Source organism: Phaethon aethereus (genome assembly GCF_964289735.1).
Source record: "Phaethon aethereus genome assembly, chromosome: 2".
Lineage (NCBI taxonomy): Eukaryota > Metazoa > Chordata > Aves > Phaethontiformes > Phaethontidae > Phaethon > Phaethon aethereus.
In genome coordinates this window covers 132,769,970-132,797,909 of record NC_138582.1, presented here as the reverse complement: position 1 = coordinate 132,797,909, position 27,940 = coordinate 132,769,970, and the positions used below count along the sequence as shown (strand labels likewise).

Below are 27,940 nucleotides of genomic sequence, written 5' to 3'. Positions count from 1 at the left end.
CAGCAAGAGTGAAAGGGAAAAAAAACTGCCTGCAATGTAGCATAGGGGAAAAGGGACTTGGGAGACAATCCAAGCAGATGCACTGAGGCAGAAAGGTGGCTTTGGACCTGATTCTGAACACCCTTAGCTTAGTGTAAAAGAGAAGACAGAGGGTCAGAATCGGATCCAACATTTCACATTCACTGATACCTGGTACCAGAAACTCAGTATCTAAAGAACTGAAGTGTTTGCTTACTTTATTTGAAGAACTTTAGTTCTGTGTCAACACAGTCATAGAAAAGATCCACTACTTCAGCAGGATCCAGAACCTCTGTACGAGTAAGGATATCTTCCATTGCTTCTAAGCCTTGTTTTTCAAGGTCTAACATAATCCTCATCAGTTTCTGGCCTTTATCCTAAAGGCATGAAACAACCAAACTCAATTAACCAACAAACAGGCTGTTTAAGCATTTTACTGTTCTCTTCTGTTATGGAGATCTTTTCAAGTATTTTTAAAAATGAGAAAGCCTTTTTAAGTACAAACTATTTCTGTTCATAGTTTTTCAGTGGTCAAAGGCTAAAAGGAACAGTGCTGGACACTTTATGCATTAAGAAAAATAATCAAGGAGTTGCTAAGTTTAAAGCAGAGAAGGAAGATGGAGTGAAAGATGGATAGAGGAAAATGGTATAAGGCTTGTACACATGATGAAGAGGTAAAGTAACTTCTTAAGCCTGTAAACCTGCAAACAGAACTATATAAGAAGACTATAAGCCCTGAGGATTGTACAGGTCATGGTATGTACACATGGGTACCCCTCAGATCATCACCTGCAAGATGATGATTAGATCTGAAATGATATGTAAGGTAACAGCATTAAGACTCCAGATCCCAGGGAAGCCCTTGTGTGTCATTCTGACTTACTGCTCTTCATGTTTCTGGGCAGGAAATTCACTCCTGAAGAAGGTGGTGTTTTGTTTTATTCAGACATTATTTAAAGTCTTTTTTTTTTTTTTTTTTAAATGGAGAAGTGCTGTTTGTTTTGCTTGCAGCTTTCAAAATTGAATTCCAGAAAAAAAGGCATTTAGAATGAATGACGGTTCTGAGCTTTCTGGGGCTTATACCAGCATTTGTGCAGAAACAGTAGAGCACCTAAGCTAAGGTTTAGGCTCTTGGGTGGGCAGTTTTTATAGCATGATGCCTGGCTAAAAACTACATTTCTACCACAACTGGTGTCACACTGTGGGACTTTAATAGGGAAGAGTTCACAAGATGCTAACATGCCTCTTCTAGATCTTCCCTAAATCAGCACCTTGCATAATGCTATGGGAGCCAGCTGCACATTGAGTCAGTGTTGCCACAGAGGCCACAGATTTTAAACTAAACCATTCCAAGGGATTAAATCCCACATCTAGCCAAAACTGTGTTTAAATAAAGTTTGTATTAGCAAAGGTTACCATGGTTTCCTTAATCACTAATGGAGAAGTCTGAATGCTGTTATGATCTTAGCAAGACTGTGACCTACACAAACATGCACAGAGGAAAATGGCAGAAAAGCAAGTCCTTTGTGGAAGTTCAACACAACTATGTGGGTCTTCCACAAATTGCCCAACATACCAATACCAGCATAACTGGCATGCCCTGGTGATCTCTCCCTCTGTTTTACTTCCTTATAGCCAGTTATCCAATTTACCGCTGTAGTTGTAATTGCAAATGTCAAAGAACAGTTGTTGAAATATTTGCACTATGACAGCAAAACTTGCATCTTAATTGGGTGGAAAATCCGTACAGAATAATCCCCTTCCTGCCTTTATTTATTCCAAAATTTATTTTCATAAGAGATCTTCAACACTTAAGGTTTTTACACTGGAAGGTTTTCAGCCCTCAGGTACATGTTGCATGGCATTGGAAAGTGTCCCCTTTCTTCTTGCATGGCATCTTCAGTTAATTCTTACAAATTAACAGAAATGCATTAAATTCAGACCTGCAAAACTGTCATGTGCAAATTATTCCTTCAAGAAAAAAACCCTCAAACTATGTAGTTCTTAATCCAGCATATAATTTAAATTACAACATTTCTGCCATCATCCTATCTCATAATTCTGATACTATGTTGCACTAGCATGCAGTATGCAATAATCACTTAAAGACACTAATGACATAATGGGGACTAATCAGCTTGTCAGTTTGACTTTTCATTTTGTAAAAGTAATGGAGCAGAGGAACACGCTCAGGACAACCGAAAAAACTATGCAGAATAGTTTGCCCTTCAGGGGGCATCATTATTCAAGCTAAACTTGCAAGGATTCTAAGAATATTTAGAGAATGCTTTTTTGTTTTAATTCTGATGGCATGGAAAATGTTTAGCCAGAATAGGTTGTATCCTTGTTTTTCAGTGAGTAACTCTGAAGTAAATTACTGAGTTAGGAATCTACATTGACAACCCAGGTCCCACAGCTCTTACCTGATCATTCTCAAGGAGAGATCGGGCCCATTCATGCGCCTTGTACAATTCATGCCTGCGATCAGGTTTCTCCTGGAATCGAGGTATCTTTTTAGCAGGATCATCATTGCCAAAAGAAGGAGACTGTACTTTTGGTACTAATTTTACATCATCAACAAAAATAAAGGGTTTAAATATGGACCTGAAAGAAATGAGAATTGCAGTAATAAGATATTTTACATATGTTATTCAAATGTTCACCAGCTATTTAAAACAACAGATACAGAACAGCATAGGTAATTCATCTACACTACACATGGACTAGGTTAGAGAGTTGATACTGGTTACAAGTGAAATAAATCGACGTGCTTTAAAAAAATTGGGTTTGCCAATTACCGTAAAACTTTATTACTCGTTTTTACCTACAGGCTTCTTTGGTCTCCTTCATGCCAGTTCTGCCACTTCTTTAGAAAAGTAGCACTGTATTTTCCTCTCCAAGTTTTTTTAACAAATCTCAGCATTCAGCCTTATATCAGCTTTTCTCCTCTGTTCATACTGCCATCTCTCCTTCTCCCTCCAGATTTAATTGCCATTAAAATCACAAACACACACTTGTGTGGAACAGGGAAGATTACATACCTTGCTCAATATCAGAGGATTTGGCATATAACCAGCAGTACTGACAAATTTTAGGGGCGGGGGGAGGGCAGGGAAGATATAGCTACCAATATTGTGACACTTCTCAAACAACTTCCATACTGCGTTTGGATCTAAACTCCAGAGACACAGACAACAAAACCCCAGCAATCTAGGATCTTAATTCTGAGACTCAGAGAGGGTATTGGCAAGTGCATTCTCTTCAGATACACAACAAAACAGCACCCTGCATTCAATAAAGCAGCTGCCAGAAATGCAAGATTTCTGCAAAACATGATTAGTAACCACTGCCTGCATACAGTCAGCAGGTTCATTGCTGCTACCCTTTCCATCACTGTCACGAAGCCTTGCTGACTAAGAGTTTATGTGACTAACTAGCTACACTTAAAAATAGTGTTTTTTTAATGCATTAGCGTGTAAAAGAAAGCAAGAAAGGCCTCTAAACAAGGTTTTCTACAGCTAGGCTCTCCACCTTTAAAAAGGACAGAAAACCCACTGACACAATTTGAAGCCTTGCTCTTTTTTATCTCAAAGGATTTGCATCAAGAAACGTTTTAGTAAACAAGCTCAAACTTCTTTCTTAACCCTGAAGGTCTGAGGTGCATAATGCAAAGTGGGTGGAAAGTCCCTTTGGCACAGATGACTTCTGTAGCACTCTAACACCTAATGCTTACTACCACTCTTCTTACAGGAATGACTGTCGGCTCTGCAAGGGCACCGTTTTCTTCTCCCCATAACCTCTTTGCCTCAATGCAAGTGGCAGATCTCCTGAATAACTGCAAGTGGTTTAGTTTAATTTCTGTGAATCCCAGGTGGATTCTGTTTAAAACACAAGATAATTCCTTAGTTCTTTGACGATCTGGCCCATGAGATCCCTTATCTCCTCTGCTGCTTTCAACTAGAGAAGACATCATTTAAACCAATAGGAAATTGTCCCTCCAAGAAAAAACACACTTGGGACATCTGGGACTTGCAGGTTTTACTCTGTTGACATTTTGATGTCATGCAAGGGTACCTATAGTATAGACTCCCTCTTTGCTAGTTAGACACTTCACTCGTTTCAGTTTTGCACCCACCTGTTCAAGAGAAGTGATTGAAATGGTCCACAACCGTATCATCTCAACAAGAACCCACTGCAAAGCAACTACGCTGGAGCAGTAGTTCCTGGGTCCTCCCTAAACTGCATTTACTCTAAAACCTCTGAATTTAGGCAAAGTTCCAGATCCAGCCTTTCAGCCCAGTGGCGTCCATTCAGAATTGCAGCAAGATGCAGTTCAGTAACACAGGACTGTCAAACTGCACACCAACAACCACTGACTGCATTTCTGGTTAGAACATACTCTTGAAGCATGTTCCAATTCAGGTAGCAGGGTTCATTTAGTATCTTTCAACCCACTGTCTGCTCTGGACCCAGGGAGCCCCAATGCTGTGGCTTACCTTGAAGGATCTGGTGTGCCAGTAAAGTAATGAACACAGGGAAAACTAGGGTCCTGAGGCAGAACAGACACTATACTAGCTGTGGTAAGGAAAGATTCAGAGTCCACACAGACACCACTATCCTTGTCGCGCAGGACATCAATCATAGCTTGTGCAGAAACGTCACCTATATGAAGGGGGGAAAAAGATTCCTGAGTGTTCAATGGCTTTGGCCTCTGGTAAGGATTTTAGCCTGAATGGGCTTTGGCCTAATATGACCGGTGACACTCGACATGGGCATGTCACAAATCCCAGTTAATAGTTTATATTTAAACAGTGTAAACCCAGAATGAACTTATCTGGCTACTAACAGAGAACACTAAGAAGTATTAAGTAGGCATTACAATTGCTAGGTAGGGAGAAATGTCATTAAAAAGGTATTTTTCAGGAAGAAGGCCATCATGCCTGTAATACTGCTTTAGCAATCACTATGAACAGACTCCTTAGATAAAACACCCATTTTCCTCTGAGAAGGTACCTCTACACAAGCCCAGGCAGAATGGGAGCATGCTCATCTCCCACTTCTCATCTATTTCCATTAGTTGTCAGTCAAAATTCTGAAACATCATCTAGCATTCACAGGGTCTTGCAGCAGCAGACCCAGACACTGAGATTTTTCTCCAAACCACTATCTACAAGAATCACCAGGAGACATGGAATGACCCAGCAGTCTGCAAGATTTGCAGCCATAGCCATCTGTCTGTAGGGGCTTTCAGGCTTTTTAGTGCTATAATCCAGGTTTATTAAGACCTTTCACCTATGGTCCTTCAGAATTACTGTATTTGCCCCTCAGACACAAACCACGCTCCATGTAATTCCATAGCCTTAGCAGGAACTCTGCATTGCCATAAATATTTCACCTCTACCCTCTTCTTGACATTTGCCAACATGTGAAAATGCTAACAATCTAGTAAATTCATACCTGTAGTAAAGGGCTTTTTATAAAAAGATAATTTGTACCATTTCTCACACATGAAAGAGCAGATACATGTCAGCCATGCACTGCTGCAGGCTGGTCATTTCAGAGCTATTTTGGCCAGCTGCAGAGAACTTATGTCATTAATAAATTTTAGTCTGGAATTAAACCCTTCCTTTGACTGAAGGCAATCGGCACATTGTCTGTTCTGGCAGCTTTGTTCTGCTCGACAATGAAAAAGGGACTTCAGTTTGCAACTGACTAGCATTGCTCTTCCTTAAACTAGGATCTTAATTCCTTCCCTAAAAGCATAAGGAAACCTCCCTAAATGTAGAATCCATTGAGCTCAAACTTTCATACACGAGGCCATATATTTTTTTTAATACTATAATTTTAGTATTAGGTAGGGCCACTATAATTACACTAAAGCACGAATATAGTGGCACATCAGAACAACAGTGAAGAAAGTTATTTTGTAATTGCAATCCTGTTTTAAAACCTTAAACTCGAGGGGAACATTAAGGGCTTCATCCTAAATTGTGGCAAGTTTAGGGACAGTCTTCAGTTATGGTCTTCCTTTCTACACGGTTTACATGTAGAGATATTGTCCTCAGTCACATATAGTTCTGGACAGAATGACTGAAAGGAGGCAGTAGTGACTAAAAATCCTTCTGCACACACAGAAAGATGGTTCAGCACTTACCACCTTGCTTTTCTAGGCTCTCCCTGCCAGAACAGCAGGCTAAATGGTCATCAGCAAGAGAGAACACTTCAGAAAAATTGAAGTCTGAGTCTCCATTCCACCAGCCTTGACTTCTCACGTAATTCCTTAGTTCAGGATGCTCAGCATCAATTTTTGTAGTTAATGAAAGTTGATTGCAAATGCATTTCACCCCCTCTGTAGAAAAAGCCATGTATTAGTAGAAAGCATTAATACAGTTTTTCTTGGAGAAGCTGGAAGGACAATGTAATTTCAATTAGGAAACAAATTAAACCATGGGTTAGGATGTTCATTTGGCATGCCTGCTAACTACACAACTACACATACAGAGAATTAGCAGTCACTGCAGGTTGCAGAGCTCAATTCTCTGTGCCCTACTTAAATATTTACACTGCTTTGTGATTAATAGTGGTATTTAAGTCAGAATACCAGCTTCGTATCTGTATCTCACACATTCTGACCATGAAGTAATAGTGGTCTCCAAATGCCAAAGGCACTTGCCTAATCTTTTCTGCAATGTTGTATTCCACTGCCACAACAAGGCTTGAGGTCTGACTTGAGTTCAAAATATATTTCAGCAAAGCTGTGTTTAGTTTAATAAATCTTCCCTGCCCCCCCCCAAAACTGAAAATTTAATTTGGAAAATGTTTTTAAAAGCTTACCAATTGCTTTAAGCTTCCCAGTTGAAAGCAGCAAGATAGGCTTAAATTACACTTAATTTTTCATCCTTAATCTTTAAACTTAAATTTAAAATGGCATGCAGTAAAAAGAAAGTGTAGGTAGCCTTCAAGGAATATTAAAGGTATCTTTAACTTGCTTTTCTCAAAAATACTGCAGTGCTTATATATGTATATCTACAGCATGACTAACAGTGGCCGTTGCAGATTCCTCAGAGAGAATAAAGAAAATGCGTCAGAAGCCAGAGAAAGAGCTGATAAAGTAAATCTATAAACTAAAATAAAACCAGATTCTGGAATTTGGCACAAATCTTTTCTTGAACAGAAGCCAAAGCAGTATTTGTGAAAGCTATTAATACTGCCTTCCACAAAAGTAAGCTTGCTTTTGTAATGCCTCATGCATGCAATTTAAATAATGAGTAACAACTTACAGTAGGAAGTTCTGTGCATCAGTCTGCAAAAAACTCACTGTCATTCAGTTCTGACTTATACTAGGGTCACTGACTGCTTGTTCTGATTCACACTTTGCATACCTTTCAGGGAATTTTCTTGACTTGAGTGATAAGTATATTTGTGTTCGTATTAAGCTAGGCAAGCCACTTCTTAAGAGGTCTTTAAATATTAAATTTAGTAACTCAGGTAAAATAGTATTTCATGGTTTTGATCGCCCTCAAAAAATTAAAATTTATCAAGCAAATAAATTTTTCCACTCAGACAGAAGAGCAGTAATAGGAAGGATTTTAAAGTGTTTATCCTTAAATTACTGTCAAAGAGTTGCTTGATAAATATTCACTATAAGCTTTACAGAACTGCAACAGTAATATTAGAAACAGAACAACTCTGAGGACAGATTCAGGGAAAAAAATGCTTTCACGCTGGGGAATGAGACATTCTCCTTGTTTTAGTAGCATTTGTGCATTCATTTGAAAGCTTAGAGGTACACTTATGGCTGCAAAAAAGAATCCCCTGAACAAAGTATGAAATACAGAGCTCTTACATAGCCAACAGCCTTTCCTCCTGGCAGCCTCGGCAGGCTGCAGGAGATGGAAACTACTTATCTGCAGCTCACAGGGACCTCCTGAAGAGAAATGCACTGGTAAAAGATCGTAACAGAGCTTGCAGCATCATTTCAAAAAGCTGCCAACAGCAGATGAAGGCAACAGTTTATTTGCTGGGAAGAAGGTTCTGTATTGCTGATGCAGCTAACAAGGCTAAGTAAAAAACACTGTTCTTCAAATATCAGCCAGGTAGGTCAACAGAAGAAGGCAGGCTGTTGCTGCATAATCCCAGGAACCTCGGGAGCCAGATGCTTTCCAGAATTTGGATTTTAATCGGGACAGCATTACCAGTCTTCCCTCCTCTATGTTTGGTATCTGTTTGTGCTAGAAGACTTCCTCCATCTCGTAGGTATCCTTAAAATGCAAGCTTTGCTTGGGAAAACACCATCCCTGCTAAGGTAAACTGGCTCATATTTGATGGCGTGAACTGACAATAGGCCATCACACAACGTTGCACAGCCTGGTGTTATTTCTTTGCTTTGGAACTTTCAACAAAGTTAAACCTCCCTCCTCCCCACATCTGCTATCTCCCACCTTTCAGTGAAGGAGAAATGAAAAAAATAATTGAATGGATCTGTCATAGCTCAAAGCATGGATGATAAAAATCCTCTTAAATTATTAAATTAATTCAAATGTCAGTAAATTTTAAAAAGCTCTACTCCTATGAAAATAAAAATATCTTCAAAACTAAAAACAACAACTAAGAATAAATTAAATATATGCCTTAGACAACTGTATTATATTAAGTCGTCATATATTTGCCGGCAAAGTTTTTAGTAAGCTCAGCCACCAAGCCAGTGAAATCTAGAAGTTAGTTTGGCAGCTCTGGCTTCACACATACAGAAAAAGAAACCACCTACAAGTTTAAAGAGCAGAAAAATACTGTTTTGCAGTATCAGATAAGAAATAGGGATATGAGGGGACTGTATCTATTGCAGTAAACCAACCAGCAGCAGCCCATTCAATTTACCACATAACAGCAGCCCTTTTCTCAAAGCTATCAATGCTTCCTTCCCTCTAAATATTTTAGATTTGTAAGTAACAATCTGGGCATTAACTCCATCAAAAAGACTCTTGACACATTCCAAACAGTAAATAAATCTGGGAAAATACAACACTTACCAAAGATAAAAATCATTACATAGCTTATGTATACAGGTAACAATCTCTAGCTTCACAGAAAACGCTAAGTCACATCAGCCAATGCAAATCAACATTTAAAAAATAAGAGTGTTAGAAATATAGATGAAGGTTAAAATTGATGATTTAATCAAACACTTGCATAAATTAGTCACTTATTTAAACTCTGTGACTTTAAGACCAATTCTTCCAAGACAATTCTTTACAGTTATTTATAATAATAAAGGTTTGCTGTGAGGGATAAACTGACCTGTGATTTTTTCTGCTGCCCAGTACTTTCCAGAAGTCTCCAGTATCCAGGCTTCATTCCTGTCCACAATCAAAAATGCACTTTGGAAAGTATGGCATGAACTCCCATCTTCATAATAATTCCCACCTTGTCCATGCTCTTCCAACAGAGCAACTATTACATCCAACGCTTCTTTAGCTGTTGCACCTCTTTCTAGGCCAAGTCTGTAAGAAAATGGTAAAATAGAGACTCAGACAGACATCTAACAGTAACGTCTCCATAAGTTATTAATTTTAAATATCAGCACTGATGTGGTTTTAAAATACCGAAGTGTCAGGTATGCCTAATGTAAGACTTCTTGCTTTAATGAGTTATGAGAATTACAGAATGAGATATTAAATTATTTAATTTGTTTCAAGTCTTTATTTTCTACACTGGTTCTTTATTCTCAACCCTATCATAGCTGGGTTTTAGTTTTTTAAAAAAGAGTCCTATTACCAATAGCCTCAACTGCACTGTAAACATGCAATGCTCTATTTATTCCCCCCAAGCCTCTCCCACCCCCCTGGGCAGAATAAATTTGAAGGACAATTTGCAAAGGTCTTTTTAAAGTAACAGCTGTATGCAAGTTTACTTTTCTGTACAGAAGAGTGGGAAACTGCAAATTAATATTACCAGAGATCAAAAAAGGGAAGGAGTATTCAGTACTACAATCTCTCTACAACCTGTCTATCCCAATGCTCCAATATTTAATTGGCCATAGAAGCTAAATGTATGCTTTCCTTTGATGCATACTGCATGCTGCAGACAGAAGCATTTGTGCAGTAATGCTTCAGTGTTCCTGCAGAGGCTTCCCCCAAAAAAACAATTTTACAATTAAACAATTAAACACCAGATACGGCTTTTGTCTGAATTAAGAGTAACTGTATGTCTAAAAACATTTTTTTATAAGGTAGTTTGAGCAAAGCAAGGGTATTTTAGGGAAAAGTAAACTGAAGCACGAGAATAGGTTTTACAAAGCTATAGGGAATGATTGTATCCTGCCTTGAATAAATGGGATGAAATAATCCCTTCAGATAATTTACAGCCTTAACCAAGTCAACAATGAAAGCAGTAAACAGAAGAGTCCAAATCAGACCTGCAAACAATTCCACTGGTTCCAAAATGGAATTATTCATAATGAGGAAATGCAGTATTTCAAGCAACAGCATATCCGTGCCACTACGCTTTGGGAGAGTTCACCTCGATCAGTCCAAAATTTCTCTGTTGGTTATGTCACTTTAATATTTTCCTCTGTGTTTATCTTTCTCTAATAGCTCTATGGACAAAGTCATTTTGACTGATGGATAGTTCCAAGAAATTCACCTTTTAAAATTTAAGCACTATGCTAGCCCTTTCCATTTCCTTGGAAATCACATGACAAGTAAGCACTACTCTGTTTCTTTCCTCAAAACTCTAGTACACAAATCAGGTCCTGATAACTTGAATACAAAATTGTTGATCTGAATACTTTTCAACCTGATCTCTGCACTTGGCCTGTTTTGTTAAACAGTTGGCCACTATTAGCCTTGGTTTACGTTGAATTACTAAAACCAGTGTTTTCGTCTCTCTTAGCAGTATCTATTTATCAGTTAGTGACAAAGGAGAGCCAACTAGAATTTTAGGTCCTAACTTACAGTGACAATTTCTCCCCATCATCATCTTACTTTGCATTTATAGAGTTGTCTTGTTTCTCTTATTAGCTGAAACTCGTTTTGTATCATTGTCTCCATTTTTAGTCCATATGCATTTATGTTATTCCTTCATTCTTTTCATCATCGGTGCAGTCACTTTCAAAGCAATACAGAGATGCCAGTCTTAGCACATACCATAGACATCATTTAAAAGCCAGTCCAAAAGCATGTCTAATTTATTCCCTAAGAACAACTCCAAGAGCTGTCACTGCCACAGGTGAGTAGGCTGACAACTACCTTGGTGGCTATATAGTCACTAGATTCATTGATAATCTGCTCCCTTCTCCCCAGTTTATGACCAAAAGCATTAGGATATAATTAGAACAAAACCTGCCAAGAGATATAACATCACACGAAAGCTTTTAATAAAGCCTCCCTGAAATTTTCCTTCTGAGATAGCTATAGTCTAGCTTTCTCTGTCAAAACTACAGCAGAGATTCAGGCTGAAGAAATATCTTTTAGATAATTTTTTTTGCAAATGGGTCCAATATTACATTTACTTCCATTAAACAAAGGCCTGGGCTCTGCTTTTGTTTGGGTACTCCTATCTGTCAATCACAAGGGACAGCAAAAAACAAAGAAAACAAAAAACTCACCCTATACAACCACCACACAGCTCATCTCCACAAACAGTAGGTCTTGGCAGTTATCTCAGCATCCGTGTCCTGGGTAACTGCAGCATAACCCTCCCACTAACACATTTCAGAGTACCCTTCAAGGCAAGCTGGAGGAAAAGTTTTAAGTAATTTCACCCCCAGATGAGAGCTTGAATTAATCATTAAGAAAATTTCAGTCACTTAGGACAATCCACTGCCTCAGTACCTCCAGTATGCTATCACAGCATATTATAACCTTGTCAAAACATTATCTTAAGCTTTTCAACTTCCCACATCAGTTACAGATGCAGACTTTCCAAGTGAAGTAACTGACATACATGATGATGGTGTTCTACTTTATTCAGTTTTGATGTCTCTAAGGAAAGAAATTGGTAAACAAATTAATACCATTTTAAAGAGCATTCCTGACTCCTTGCCAAGATCGGCATCTCTGTGTGGCTCTGGAAAAGTGATTGCACCAGCAATGAAAAGAATGGAGAAATAATACAAACACACAGGGATTAAAAATTAAGACAACAATGCAAAAATAAGGGTGTATTTTGCACATCTCTTCATATATACCTTTTGTATGATAATGTCCTGTTCTAACTGTATCAGCATAAGCAAAACAGTACACCATCTCTTCATAGGAATGTACTTCCTTAAGTAGACAGGTGCTTTAGAGGCAACTGTGCTTCAAAATAAAAAAAAACCCCAAACAAACAAACAACATAAAAAACTGCAGCCACACTAGGAAGAATATCTGAAGAAAATCCTGATAAGCTAACCAATGCAGCAATACCAGTGCAGCTTTCACCGACCAGCTTTAGAGCAAATCCCTAGAACATAAAAGCAGCAATTCTTAGGAATTTGTGCTGGAACCTGTTCTCTCTCAATTCTTCTGTCTTTTGTGACTAGGTTCATGTTCTCCATTTAGATAAACTGGAATGGAGATGAGCCTGCATGGAGTAGGACCAACTTACACCTCTGAAGTCAATCGCACAAACTTTACTCATTTCTTAGTAGTCATTCATATGTTCTGACATGCTGTGATACACTATCAAGCTACAAATCTGTAGATATCTGTCTTAATCTTCAGATACAGAAGTATACTAGGTAAACACACTGTTTTCAGCAGCCAGTTACTACACAAGCTAAAAACTTTGTGAAATACATCTTTCCTGATGTCCATCATGATCTTTATTGAAAAAAAGCTTTGTTGTTGAGGTTGCAGGGTGAATTTTCAATTTCCTATTTCAACAACAAAACATGCTGACTTCAGAATTATACTACCCTGCTGAAAGATGCCTCTGGCCTATTTAACACCATGTGCTCTCACAACACCCATCTACAGCCTTTGTCCATGTTGGCTGTATTTTAAATCCTAACTGAAAAGTGACAATTCCAGATGAGTTCAAAGAGAGAGGAAGCCTCCCCTACAGAAAAAGAATAATCACTTTAAGAGAACGTAGAAGAAGCTCTTAAGGGAGCCTGAGCATTCAAGCAAAATTTATTTCTACTACCTGGATGACATTCCTGGGTTGACAACTCTTACACTTGCTCTGAAGAACATGTTTCAGAGTATAAAGCTTTTCGTTTCTTTTGCAAGTGGCTAGTCATACATGCACACACAGAGTGTCAGTCTTCATCCTTCAGCTAAGATCTGACACAGATGCAGAAGTCCAACATATACATAGGTGTGAGAAAATTTTGGCCAGCAGAGATGTACAGTTCTTAATTAGACTTAAAATGCCTCAGTTTATTTTTATTCCAATAAATTCTGAGCGATAAAATTAGTCTGTTCTGCAGATGGGTAAAAAGAGGCAGAGCTGGTGCCAGCTGCTTCATTGCAGCCTATATGATTTATTTAGTACTCGATGGCTCTCTATTCTATGAGGTCATCCAAAACAGATAAGCTTAATGCAACTGGCCAAGTCTTCACAGTAAGAGAAAAAAATCACTTTGGCTGGAACAAGAAGCAGATGGTAGTCTACAACACCCCTCTAGTTCTCCTTGCCTGAAGCACTCTTGCATTCATGCTACGCACAATTTCTTCTGCAGATAAGAAGGAAGAGAGGGAGGGTAGTACCTACAGGTGATGATCAGTTGTAGTTTATGAACAGTTTCTCCTCCTTTTGATATCTCCTGATTTGCTAGTGTGGGTAAATCTAGAGCTGCTGGATGACGTATATATTTGAATGTTAAACAATATTTTGAGAATGCAATAACTGTGACCAAAATAAGCAGAACTCTGCACCTAAACCAATGGTTTGTTAAAGTTTCAAAAGGATGGTAGTAGGGAAAAAATAAAAGTGGAGCTTGGTAAGTCACCTAACATATCCCTTTTCTTGACAAAAGCTTGTTCTACATTTTCTTAGAAGAGCTCCTGAGTCTCTTCAGTCTCCCTTGATGCAGTTAAACTCACTAGTCCTCCTAGGTACAGCTTCTCCACAGATTCCTTCCGCAATACAGAGTTTAGGGAAAATACCAAAGAGAAACATAACCCAAATTCCCTCATGATTTTCTCATTGGTCAGATTCTATAAATCTCTGATCATATTTCCCATTTCCACTGCCTTCTCTCCCAACTGGCTCATATTCCTCCTGATTTATGGTAGCTGTAACCAGATACTGTATTTCTGCAGAGATGTTGTTAGAGAACATTTACAATTACAGTTTCAGGCAGCTATACACCTACCAACAATTTCTTCTAACTCATGCTTCCCAGCTTGCTTATGAGAACACCTTCTAAGGGTTTAATGCCCTCTTAAAAGTCAAGGTATCTATTTTCCATTCTCTATCCACAAAATTTGTTAACTTATTACAGGAATAAAGTAGAATGGCTTGACAGGATTTTTCTTGGCTAACGGTTATTATTGCATATTTATCAAATCTTTGATATTTAAGTGGGTTTTCTTCTCCTTCAGGAACTAAGGTTAAGTTGGTCTATAACCACAACTCTTTTTAACTCTATTAAGTATAGCCACAACATTGAACCCTTTCCAGTCATCCAGAACCTCTCCCATCTTTCATTAGTTCTCAAGAAAAATGAGAATTCACCTGAAATTGGTTCAGCCCGCTCATTAAGTATCCTAGGGCAACCTCCAGCGGGACCACTGGGTCTAACATTGATTCGCTTAAAGAAGCAGTTGTTGTCCTGTTCCATCTTTAACTAAATTGAGTCCATTTGCTTCCTTTCTCTTTGTAGTAAATTTGCACCATTTTCTCTTTTTCTTTCATTTTCAGCTTCTTCCCCCACCCAACTCTCCTTTAAATTCTCTTCACTACAAGATCAGCATGCAGGTTGAGACTTACAATGCAGCACAGGCCTTTTAGGCAGACAGCCTTCAATGAACAGACTTACAGGAGTTTGTTCGCCAGCATTTAAATAAGGGCAATAGTTTGCATGGGAATGCATGGGCTGAAGTGAGGCACAGTAGTTTGTTTATGCCTACAGTTGGCTATAAGCCCAGGATAAGCTTTTTAGATCAGAGTAGGTTGTTGTAAAGTGGGGGAGAATGAAGGCACACCAGCAATATGATGTTACAAATCAGTTACCAGTTCCTTACTAACAGTTCCTTACTAACAATGTAATAATTTCTCTTATCCTGTCAGAATAGCCACTGCTAGACTGTAGGGTAGGTAGACAAGGTAGTGAAGCCACATTAGACTGATACATACTTGGTAGCCAAATCCAGATTGCAAGTGTTTTCAGTATTAACTCAGCTGCGTCTGCGGCTCTACCTACACAGGTGTCCTGCTTACATGGTTTTAAAATCTCCTAATGCCAGCACCACAAAGCTGTTGCCTAGTATCATCATCATCTAAACCTTTGGTGTTTGAATGGCTGGTCACAGCTCAGCGAGCCACCCACCTGACAAGATCCATTCCAAGCAAGGCTTCAGATTCAGAAGCTGGTTCTCTGGTCAGGATGGCTTCATTAGCTACACAGACACCATGCTCGTTAGCTCCCATTTCTGCCCCCCAAAGCCAGGAGGGCCTGCTCAGCACAACAGCATGAGTCTTCGGCACCTGCTCAATCTCAATATATGTGCACTGCAGAGAGAGCAGGAAGAGAAAAACAATTGCAAGCACTTTATCTCATGCTGTGACTGAAGTAACACAAGACTTCAATGTACAGACAGGACGCATGTTATTTTTAAAAAGTCATTTTAACTGTCATGTTTGAACCTTTACATGCTTATATTGCAAAAGTCTGGGAAAATACATCTTTCTTGATAGTTGCAGGCTTCAAAGAGACAAGCAGAACCCAAGTGCTAGAATCAGCAGAACGCAGCAGTAGACAAACTGTATTGTTACAGGAAAGAAACACAGGTAATGTTTGTACATAGTAACAACATCAAAGCATTCCACCCTCTCACCTAAGCACAATCTCCAGTACTTTATTAAGTACATAGTGTAACAATGGTAACTGGACAAAGTACAATAGAAGGCTTCCCCCCCTCCCTTGCTGCCTCCTCTGCAGCTGCCCCCAGTACTGAGACCGCTGGTAGAAAGCACACCCCCCCTCCCTCCCCCCAAAAAAAAAAAAAAAAAAAAAAAAAAAAAAAATCAAGGCTTGAAAAGATTCAGTGGAACACTTTGATAAACAGTCACAGGAAATAAAACACAGGCATTGTTTTTGTTTAAAACTCATGTTTCTGCTATTTTAAATGGTCTACTGTAATCAGAGGTCAGTAGATGTATTCTGACAAGTCAAAAATACAGAGGAAGGCTGTTTCAAAAGCCATTGAAACTGCAAGGAAGAAAGACATTATATGTTATCTTTCGAATATATTTACTGACCATCTTTGATCAGAAATGGCATTTTTAGAGTCCTTCACACTGACCATGCAGGAAGGACACAAGAAATGAGCTTGCCACCTTCATTAGGAATTGTGTGCAAACAGGTCAAACTGTCATCTTTCTATAAAACCAGGCAAATTATAGGTGAAATAAAGAGTATGACTTCTCACAGAGGACACATGATAAAAAAAGGTGGGGGGAGAGCCAGGGAACTCCCTTGTTCTAAAGAGTTAAAAATAGAGTAGGGACATGCTTCCCTTTTCCTTTCTGCTGTGTGCTTAATTTTGATTTTTGGCTTAGGCAAAGACCCCAGCAAGGACTTATCTGCTGTATTTGTTGGAGAAAATCCCTAATATTTGACCAAGCTGTTTGTCCAAATTGCTTATATAATAATACACTATGATTTTGTAGAGGCAAACTCCTCATCTACTGAGGCGCAACAACATCTGACACTGGCCAGGAGCTAAGATCCAACTAATAAAAACTCTTTATACAGTTCACGCTTTGTTTCATTTTCTAACCAAGCCACGCCAGAGTAGATATTTCTTATCTAGAGTCCCGCTTCTCCATTTCAGCTCTCAGGAAGCAAATCTCATTTTTATTACATTCTGTGCAAATTTTTTTAGAGCTTTAGGTCAGTGCTGTTTGGATAAGAACTTAATGCGTATGTGTGAGTGAACAGAGAATAACTGTATTTCCTAGGTGTGCAAAGGAGGAGCTGCAGCAGCAGGAAAAGCAAAGTGATTTTAGGGAAGTGATTGTGCCCCTGTAACTGGTGAGGCCACACCTCAAATACTGTGTTCAGTATTGTGCCCCTCACTACATGAAAGACACTGAGGTGCTGGAGTGTGTCCAGAGAAGGGCAACGAAGCTGGTGAGGGGTCTGGAGCACAAGTCTTATGAGGAGCGGCTGAGGGAACTGGGAAGATTGACGCCATAACTCTGAACATCCCTCCACCCTTTCCTTCTCCACCCCAACTTTATATACCAAGCATGATGTCATATGGTATGGAATATCTCTTTGGTCAGCCTGGGTCAGCTGTCCTGGCTGTGTCCCCTCTCAGCTTCCCGTGCACCCCCAGCCTTCTCACTGGCAGGCCAGCATGAGAAGCTGGACTGTCCTTGACTACTTAGCAACAACTCAAAATATTTGCATGTTATAAACATTTTCTCATCCCAAATCCAAAACACAGCCTCACACTAGCTTCTGTGAAGAAAATTAACTCTATCCTGGCTGAAACCAGGACAATGTGAAGACATGACCTGAGCAGCTATCAGGAGACAAGTCTGCAGCCAGGCAGACACCAACCCCTGCACAGCACAAGTCTTGGCTCCCTACATCTCATAGGTGGTCAGCTAGCTGGAGCCATCCTGCAGAGCCATCCAGGACATTCTGAACCCTGCAGCAGAAAGCAAAAACCTAGATGCAATGTGGAAGAGAATTCAGTACTCCATAAACCCCTGCTTGCATAGCATTCTCTGGCTGAATAGCCCTTTTATACAAGCTTGCTTACACTGACGCTTTGATTTTCTAGAAGGAAAAATTATGAAAACACTCTGAAAAGTGATAGTTAGGCTAAAAAAATGCTGAATGCCTTTTCTCTGCAAAACATATTCTGGCTATCCTTGCTACCACACGCTTATTACTTGGGGCCTCACTCTAAACCCAAGCATTTCCAAAGCTGCTATTCATTATAAAGATTTTATTGTCAATGGTAGCAGTTGAGAAAGGGGAAAGAGGAAATTGTTTGCTCCTGCTTGGATGAACCAGAGCATTCTGAAAAAAAGTGCTTTTGCTTTGTAACATGTAGTCAGAGGCCAGAAAACATTCAGAGGCCTCTCTGTGCACCTCAGAATACAGCTATCACCTTCTATATTGCTTCTTTATGTTCCCCAACCCAATGACAAGCAATCATGGACCATATTTTCCTTGTTATTTTCAGCTTCCATACAGTAAGTCATGTACATAGACAATGTTCAAGCCTTATTTATATAAATTGCCTTGGAAGACCTAAATAATAGAAAACCATTCCAATCTGATAGGCAGCTGACAGGCCTTGTGAAACTACCATTGACTTGATTCTTGTTCAACAATCCTTTGCCATGGTTATTGACAATGATGAAAAAGCCTTGATGAGATTTTACTTTCGCATTAGAATTATTTACTCCAGTAAGAAGAAAAGTAGGCACTCAGTAGGACTGATGTATTAAGGCAGGTGTTTGGTTCATATTTGTTAATAATAGGTATGAGCTTCTCAAAAAACTAGGGTCCAGATCTGACAATAGATTATTGATTTGAAACATAACCCTCTCACACTTCCTAACTCCACCACCACCCCTTAAAATAACATCAGAAAACTCTTTTACAAAAAAGAGTATCTTCATGCAGGAAACAGAGAAACTGGGCTATCCACCTATAACCAAGACACATCAATTGTAAAGGTAGGTCGACTAAAGCCAGTGACTGTATTTGCAGCGCAGCAAGCCACTGCTACCTATTCCACAGAAATCAGAACATATGATTATAGCAGCTCAGACACAGAAGGAAATAGTTGAGGGAAAGACAACACCAGAAAACCTCACTGGCCACTAGATCTCTAGAAATTGGAGCTCATATAATGACAAGATTTCAAAAGCAAGAACAAACCATAACCTTCCTGTCCCCTCTCCTGCACCCCATCAATCTGGCAAATCCCTCCAGCACAACAGCATAGCAGCCTGTTCTACCGAGAGCTGTGCCAAACTAGGCAATGACAAACAAAATAGACATAAGGTACTGCTGTGATTCTGCTTCCTACCAACCCTGTCTTTAAAATTCCTGAAGCATCCAGCCTCAGCGTTTCCTAACACTAACAATTTTCTTTTCATATGAATGCTAAAAACAGAATAATACTGATACATTTGGTGGCAAAGGCTGTGAGGGACCAGTGTCAGGCTCCATTGATTTGCTAGAACTCCAGCCCTGAAAGCAGCATAACTGGCATCATGCCCTGTGACAGTAAATTCCCATCGAGAGATATAAAAGTAAAGAACAGAGACTTCACATACAAGAGATACAGCCAACAACTTTAGAGAGAATTGAGCAGGCTGGAAACTAATGACATTTCTTTTATTTCACTTACAGTATCAAGAAAAGAATCTTACCAAGGCAGTTCTAAGTATAGTACAAAGCACAAATGTACCTCCCACCCTAGCTAGGGCATGCAGATATGTTGGAGGTATTCCAAAAACAGACACTACAGTGATAAGCACAAGAGATTTCTTCTTTCATTAATGAAAAGAAACTATTGTGCAGCTTCTACTGTACTCAGGCTGCAGAAGCCTGATTCTTAGCACTATCAGTCAGGTCATTATGAAATATCAATGAAATCACATAGGCTTCAGCATTGGATAACAAAGGCAATAGTCAGGGAATGCTTTACAAAGAAATGGTCTTTGAAGAAGCGCCATAAGATTCTAGACTACAGAAGAGATTCCCCCACATCACCCCCTCATCAGATTCTGGCTCTAACCTGGCATTAAGACTTTGCTTAATTACTTCAAGCATTGCGATACCATAGCACATATTTGAAAATAGGCAAAGTATCTGTACTATTGCAGTAACTTGAAAAGTTGCACCATGGCTGCTTTTAACCTCTTCCAAAAGAGGGATGGCAAAAATGTGATGAGGCAGTCTCACAGAGACTATGCAAGAGAAATATGCAAGCAATAACAGGAAATACAGTAGATGTGGCTAGCTGATGATGTTACCATTGCTCGCTTGTGCACTAAGTAGCACTAAGTATACAGTGGAAGACACCTGGATGACTTTACAGTACCCATTAAGCACATCCATGACATCTACTAGCAGCAAAACTGTTATACTGCAGTGGAGGGGACAGCTGTACACCAGGATAAATCTAGCCTGGGTACATCTCAAGTAGTCAGCCTTAGTGCTAGCAGTCACATAGCCAAGCCAGCACGGTGAATGAAAGTCTCTCCAGTGGCATGATGAATCCGCAGGTAACCAGCTTTCAAAAGCACACGCCATGCTAGTACTTATATCCTCATGTTGTAGCCAGATATAAAACAGCAGCAGCATTTACTAAGTGTACAAATACAGAACAAAACCAATTTCTTCCATAGTAGAGTGCCTCTTACTTCTTCATATTAAGAACAGGTTTTCCCTTTTTATGAAGGCCCTAGTACACTTCATATAAGCTTTCGTATTGGCGTACTGTTCCTAGCTGTTTCTATTCATTGCAACCAATAACTGTAAAATTTGAATCTGTATACCTCTGATCTTTAGCGGTGTCATATATCTTGAAGTCTAAGGATGGTAGATTTTATTCTAGAAGAGAATTATAGCAGCTAGAAAAAGCCAAATAGTCTCCCTGTCAAAAAGCAGGACCACACACCCTCTGACCTACTCTATCAAGCCACCAAGGAGCCTCAACAATGTCAGCCACAGTATGGACATGTGCTCAACAAAATGAAACATAAAAATCTTTAAACAAATAAAACACCACAAAGTGCAGCAAGGCACCCAAGGCTGAGAACACTCTCTGAAGACACTATACGGCAAAGTTGATTTAGCAGTCAAGAATTCACGTCTTGTTTTTTAAGTTATAAATCTAGCGGTCTCCTGGGTGATGAGCAAAAGTAAAACTTAAATAGGGATGAAGCTTATTAATTTGATTTTTTTAAATCGTAATAAACAGATTTCAAAGAAGCCACAAAAAGCCCATCACAGGAATATCCTTTGAACTCTCAGATATCTTGGGACTGATTTCTTTGCTTGCCCACTTTGAAATGCCTGCTCACATGTCTGTTTTGCCACAGGTAAACAGTCTGGGTCAAGATGGGATAGCTGGCATTTTTTTGCCCCACACAATTCCAGCACTCTCCCTCTTTTTCCTCTCTGTTCCAATAAAAAAAAAAATTAAACAGATTAAGAAAAAAAATACTTCAAGCTAACCAGTTTTGCTTTGGTAGCAGAAAGGAGAAAGCAGCAGCACTCCTATGGTAAAAACAGAGGCTTTGAGAAGGCAGAAACATGCAAGAGATTATGGCTTCTATCTCTGAACTGCTGCTGGCTCGTGCATTGTGTTACAAAGCAAAGGCAAACACATTCGTTTAAAGGGCAGTGGCCTGCAATGGAGCAGAACAGAGAAAACACTCACATTACCCAAGCAATAGACTCGGCTGGAGGCAGAGAAAAACACTTTATCTCTTTTATTAGTTGCTGTCTACCTGCATAGTGCCCCTCCTCTATCTCTGTGCGAAGTCTAAAGATTAGTTTAAACAAGCTGGCTTGAGGTAAGCCATCTGACTGCATGTGTCATGAGACAGGCTGCTTACACAGCCAGTTATCAGGTCTTAGCTGAGAGGCAAGAAAAAGCAGCTTCCTAAACTATCTCTGAATTGTAAGCCTTTAGACACAACCTTTTTTATCTACATAGAGTAAGTGAAGAGTTTCATCATGGGCACAAACACTGCTATGTTTCATCACGGTTTCCTGCCAGTCAACACTTATCCACAGAGGTATCATAGTGAGGGTGCCCAGGTTCAAGTTCACAGCTGGTGTGGCACTGTCAGTCTGATCTGGAGGCTTCCCAAAGAACAAATTCTCAGTAGATTCAGCTGCTGCTTGGCTTCTGTTACCAGATTCTGAACATCTTACCTCCAGATGTAATGCAGATAACCCAAACAGCTGGCAAAAGAAGGAATCAAAGTATACCAGAACTAAAGTGCAGCCACTGCCATAATGCCTGGTGATTGTTACCAATACCAGAATTAAGATACCTCCAGGTAATACAAAGCCAACTTTACTGCAGCCAAAGTCTACTTTCCAAGCTTTATATCTATCTTACAACATCAGAGAGAGATCCCTTAGTTAGCTTCAGGAGAGTTTTTAAGTCTGCAGTGCTCAAAGCAATGCACAGCAAAAAATCTTACTTCTCCTCTGAAAACTCAGAGCAAGAGGAGGTAAGATGGTATCCTTTAAAAAAAAACTATTAAAAAAGATAAAACAAAAAAACAACTAAGGCATAACTGTGCCATGAAGTTTTAGAGAACACAAAATTCTTCCTACCCCACAGAAGGCCGGCATTAAGCCCAGAAGAGTGTTTAATACCAACATATTAGGAAAATTTTGCATATTCCACAATTTGATAAGCTGATTTTGTTGTAGACCATCCTTTCCATTTTCCTCCCTTCCACTCCTCCAGAAGAAGTTGCATGCTATTAAGATGAAAGAGCTTTTACAGCTCTATAATGAAGCAAGAAACCATGACTATTTTCCAATCATGGATAAAAGGTCAAATTAGAAGAAAAGGAAATTGATCCAAAAGAAAAAAAAAATCCACCTGGAAAATTCAGCTAAAAACCAGTCATCCACCCAAGACTTCTTCAGAAGAAAGAAAACCACAGCAAGCAGCAGGTTACTAGAGAACAAGAGAAATCTAGTCAGTAAAATCTACCTTAAAAGTAAGACAGAGGGGCTTACATCTTAAAACTCATACAACGTTAATTCTCACTAACACATGAAAAACTCTTAAAAATCCACATCTGGAGAAAAAAAGAACACACTTACTTTTAGTAGAGGAATTCAAAAAAGGACTATAGTTATGCTTAAGGAAGCAATATTTCACCTGCATGCACAGGTTTACTAGACTGACCACTACAGCAAGGAAGAGTGCTGATCGGCATCTGCCACTGCAAATTTACAATGCAAAAGAAGAACAAACTTTTGAGAAAACTGTCACACACACACACAGAGCAGATCTTTATGAAAAGCCCCATTGTTCAGGGTCTTGGGAACCTGCTGACATGGAGGGAAGGAATTATGTTGATGAGTGAGTTGCAGCGTTACTTGTCTGGTAGATTGAGCCACAATAGATCAAACTTAACGACTTGCATTACTCAATGAATTCCCTTGTTTAAGGCCCTGCCACAAACTAGCTGATATAGCCTGCCTGACTCCTTTATGGCAATAATCTAGCTGAACTACTGTGCCATTTTTTATTACATTGTGCATTATCATATTTGCAAATGTTGAGCAGCACAGAACATAAACAGGATACAGATTTCCTGAGGGCGTCTTATAAAAGAACTCACGCTGTTAGGGTGTTGAAAACCACCTCTTAACAGAGGTTCAGAATGAGAGTGACAGTCATGGAGAAGTAATCAAAATTTGATACACATTGGATTACATTACCTGCAAAGAATAAAATATAATGAAAAGACAAGTCCACCATTATTGCCCAGTGAAGATGAAGGATCATGTATCTAACATAAGAAACCAATGCAAATGTGTGATATGGAATGGAAAAAAGAGCTGTTCATTTCGGGGAAAAAACCTGCACTAAGATGGATGAGACGAAAAATTTAGTCAGAGGCACAAAGGATTACTGACTTAGGAAACAGTAACACGAAATTGGTCAATTACATTTTTCCATTTGCAAAATATTGTACATTTAATTTTCTCAGACCTGTTTAGTTTTATAAAACACAAGGGAAAGAAAGCTGTAGCAAAAAAACCCCCACCCAACAATAACTGAACTGTTGGCAGTTTTCATGGGTTTTAAAGAACAGAGTAATAATTCTGAATGTGTCAAAGGCTACATCTAGAAGCTTTGACATTCCTCTCCACTCCCCCATTAGCTAATTACCTCCGACAAGTCAATAAGCTTGCTTAAAAGGTGGATATAGTGTTGCATGCCTGCTACTTAAAAAACATGAAGCAGCTGAATTCAAGCCTTTCCTTCAAAGCTTTTCTTAACTTTTAGAGGTACCACTAACAGTACACAGAGAACTAACTGGCTTTGCAGAAGCTCTGCCTGTAAGCAAGCATGCCTTTGTCATAAGACAAGAGCATGTCTTAGACACATCCCTACCATAGGAGAAATGCATACATTTCAGAGAATTAGCAAAAAATGAAGACCTTCCTTCTGTTCTGCTATCAGAAAGAGTTAGCATGTTTGAAATTGCAATCTTCTCATTCACTAGTGCCCTGAAGTTCATAAAACAGCAAAATCTAGAAGCAAATCTAGCAGCCTAAAACTTAGATGGTAGAGCTTTTATTGATTCAGCCGATCATTCACAATTTCTACAGCAAAGGGGATTATTACAACACTTTTTTAAAGAGCTTTGAAGTGGTCAGTTTTAAAAGAAAATAAATTTTAAAAAAGAAAGGGTTATTACTAAAATGAATTACTCTACAATGTTGATATTTGCGAGACTTGTTTGATTGAACACTCACTCTCTCTCTCTCTGAAGGTAGAAAAAAAATCTTGAACCTTGAAGAAAAACTAACAAGCAAATCTATGCTTAGGTCTGTCCAAGGAGAGCAAAGGAGAGCAGTTAAAGGACTGCGCAAAGCTACCAGACAGTCTTTAGACTCAATGAAACCATTAAAATCAGTATTTTGTTTTAACCAGCTTGGTCTACTCAAAATACCTGTGGGTTTTTTAAAAAAAAACCAAAACCCGACATTAAAAATACCTAGTGCTAAGTGTGACAAAGATGCAGTGATAAGCGATTGCTTGCACTACTCTGACAGCAACTGAAGATGTTTTTATTCTGTGCTGGAAGGAAACGGGGAGAATTTTGGTAAGCATCTGGAGCCTGTATGTTTCTGTACATCGCTGTACTTGCAAAACCTCAGGCTAGCTTAATGAAGAGTTATGCAGTAGCATAGACTAGCAGAGGCCAATGTACCCATCTAATTAGAGCTTAAGCCTCTGCTTAAAAAAAAAAGTACCGGCCCACTCCAATTCGTTGTCTAAAAGCACATCACCACATTGCAACAAACTCTACCTTCATTAAAAAAAAAAAGGTTCAACTTTTAAGGGGAAGGCTTGCAGCTACTGGTTAGCAGAATAAATCTATAAACTGCAGTGTCCTAGGCAAAGGGATTGTGCTCCCCGCTTCCAAAAGGACTGGCAAAAGAGTCCAGTTTATAACTGAGTTCTATAAAAGGCATTAAACTGGTTAATCGTGGAGTGGGAAAATGATCATAATACATTATACACAGCTTAATTGTACCCTTCAGCAAATTATGACAATCTCATCAAAGAGTAAGATACAGGGCAAACAGACCAAAAGAATCAAGTACTCTAACATTAAACTCTTACAAAGCATTCTCCTTTATGGATACAAACACTCCAGAGCAGCTTTTGGAAGTTCTTCTTCCACAATAACAGATTTTTTTTCCTTTCCAGTTCTATGAAGAGCCATTTTAAAAAAACTGCTCTGAAGTTTTCTTCTTGTCTTATGGTTGCACTTGTGTTCTGTATACTAGCATAAGTCTACAACAGTGCTACTCATACAGCACTGCAATTCACAGCACTCAGTGCTTTTGGACAGGGGAGGGGATTTTTTCATAGCCAAGATTAAACCATTTAATAATACATGAGTTGTACTACATGTTGGTAGCAATAGGAATCAAGAGAACACTAACTGTTAGAAAGAACAGCACCAAATCCTCTGAAATTTGGAAGTCATCCTACTTGAAAGACAGAATTAAAACTGGCACTGGCCGTAGGGTCTCTTCTGTGGAAGCAACAATTATGATATCCATAAGGGACCTGTAGGGATGAAAGATACCAGCCTGATGCATCCTAGTGTCCTCAGCCTTCTACACAGCCACAGGGACAGGAGGAAGCTGAATGCAGGGAACCTGACAGCTCCTTTTTTCCCAGTTGCAAGCCACAGCAAGAACCTGTGGACTCTACAAGCTCTTGACAGGGCAGATCAGGCTCTGTGTTCTGTACTAAAATGGCTACCCCCACCAATCCTTCTCTTTCCTTCTGCTGCCTCAGTCTCTTCATTCCACCTTCACTGCACACTTTCCCCTCTTGCTGTCTTCTTGTTTCATTTGTCTGCTTGCCTCACCCTTCATATCTGCTTATCCTTTAATTTATCCTGTCATTAAAGTGAGGCTGCAGTAACAGTCTATAACTAAAATTACTTCCAGCAGGGTCCCTTTCAACCTGCATCCATGGCATCAGCGTCCAGCTTCAGGACTCCACATCCAGCCTGCATTCAGAGAGAAGCCACAGCACTGAAAATTGACCATGATGCAGGTGCTTCAGCTGCAGAACACGTCAAAGCCAACTGTATGTACAAGAGTTATGTTTGGCTTACAAAGCTTATGCTCTTGTTTTCCTCCTCTTACATTCCCTTATTAAAGCACAACTTCTTTGAGGCAAAGATTTCTGGCTACCTGTTTTGCAACATGCCTAGCATAGTCAGGCCCCATTACAACTGTCAAACAACCACCATGAATTGTTATTCACATAGTAAGTGACAAACTTTGAAAATTTGCTTCTAGTTCCAGTTAGCCAGGATATTTTTCCCTTAAAAGGAAAAGGCAAGCAATAAGCTACACGGTGCAGGAATCTTAGATGTGAACAGTTCAGCCTGTCTGCTGGAGAAAGTACAGATCAAGGACTTTTCCTCAATTAAACAAAAAAATTACATTCTCAGTTTCACTTTCAGGACTTTGAAAAATCTTGTCTCCTCTCTACTCGAGAGGTTTGAGGGAAGGGAACAAGGACTCCACAATCTGACAAGAAAATAAGACAGCATTCATTTCTTCCAATAATAGTAATTTCTCACAGTTTGAATGTAACAATTCACTGTTACCTCAACTTTGCTTCCCGGATCATGAGCTGCACCAGCAAAGTAGACCACCTCTTGGACTTCATCCCTAGGCCGTGCAGAATTCTTTCCAAACACCACCAGCCCATCTTTAGAACATGGGGGAAAGGCTACAAAACAGTAACTTGGAGGAGCTGCAGCCATCCTAGAAAGGAAAGGAGTAAACAAACAGAAATAGTGTTTACTGAATTCATAATTGCATGCATTAGAGAATCAGTCAGTCTACCACTACTTTTTGCAGCTAAGAGACAAGACATTCCCGCTGTCAGTTGATTGTGCAATGATAATGGAAGAAAATGTCAGCTCAGAGGCGACTTATCTGGATTTAATAAAAAGAATTACAGTCATTTTCAGGCATTTTTCACCCAAGCCTTGTGAAGGCATAAAGAAGAGGAAAAAAGGCAAGATGACTGTACCTTAATGAGTCTACTTAGTCCCCACAGAAAAAGATATTTTGCACTGGAGCTGTTAAGGAACATTTGACCTAGATGTATTCTGCTGACTCAGAGAAGTGCAGGGACACAGAATAATTTTAAATAATTTACTCTCAGTTCCTATGCAGTTTAAAATTTAAAAAAAGGAAAGAGAAAACATGTTTGAGGGATTCCTGAGGGAGGACAATGGTGTAACTGGAAAAAGAACAAAGATATAGCACAATTATATAAAAAACTGTCAATTTATCTATGCAGATCAGAGAAAGACTGAAGCACTAATTGCACTTTATTTCCTCTGTGGATTGTCTACATTGCTGCTCTTACCTAAAGTTAATTGATTGCAGTTTATTTGTTTATGCAGGCTAATGTGAACGTTGCCTAAAATGCGTATAGGATAGTACAAACATTTTAAGGTTTTAAGTATTTGCAATGAC

The 27,940-nt window shown here is 39.3% G+C and overlaps 1 protein-coding gene across 1 annotated transcript; it reads right to left on the bottom strand.

The window, feature by feature from the left end:
• Nucleotides 1–236: 236 nt before the first annotated feature.
• SCRN1 (secernin 1) lies at nucleotides 237–27,216 on the bottom strand (the record flags this gene model as incomplete). Its single annotated transcript, XM_082014706.1, has 7 exons — nucleotides 237–395; nucleotides 2,442–2,622; nucleotides 4,515–4,680; nucleotides 6,173–6,367; nucleotides 9,316–9,518; nucleotides 15,497–15,678; nucleotides 27,058–27,216. The coding sequence occupies 7 exons, from the start codon at nucleotides 27,214–27,216 to the stop codon at nucleotides 237–239; spliced, it is 1,245 nt and encodes a 414-aa protein (XP_081870832.1).
• Between the last annotated feature and the right edge of the window lie 724 nt (nucleotides 27,217–27,940).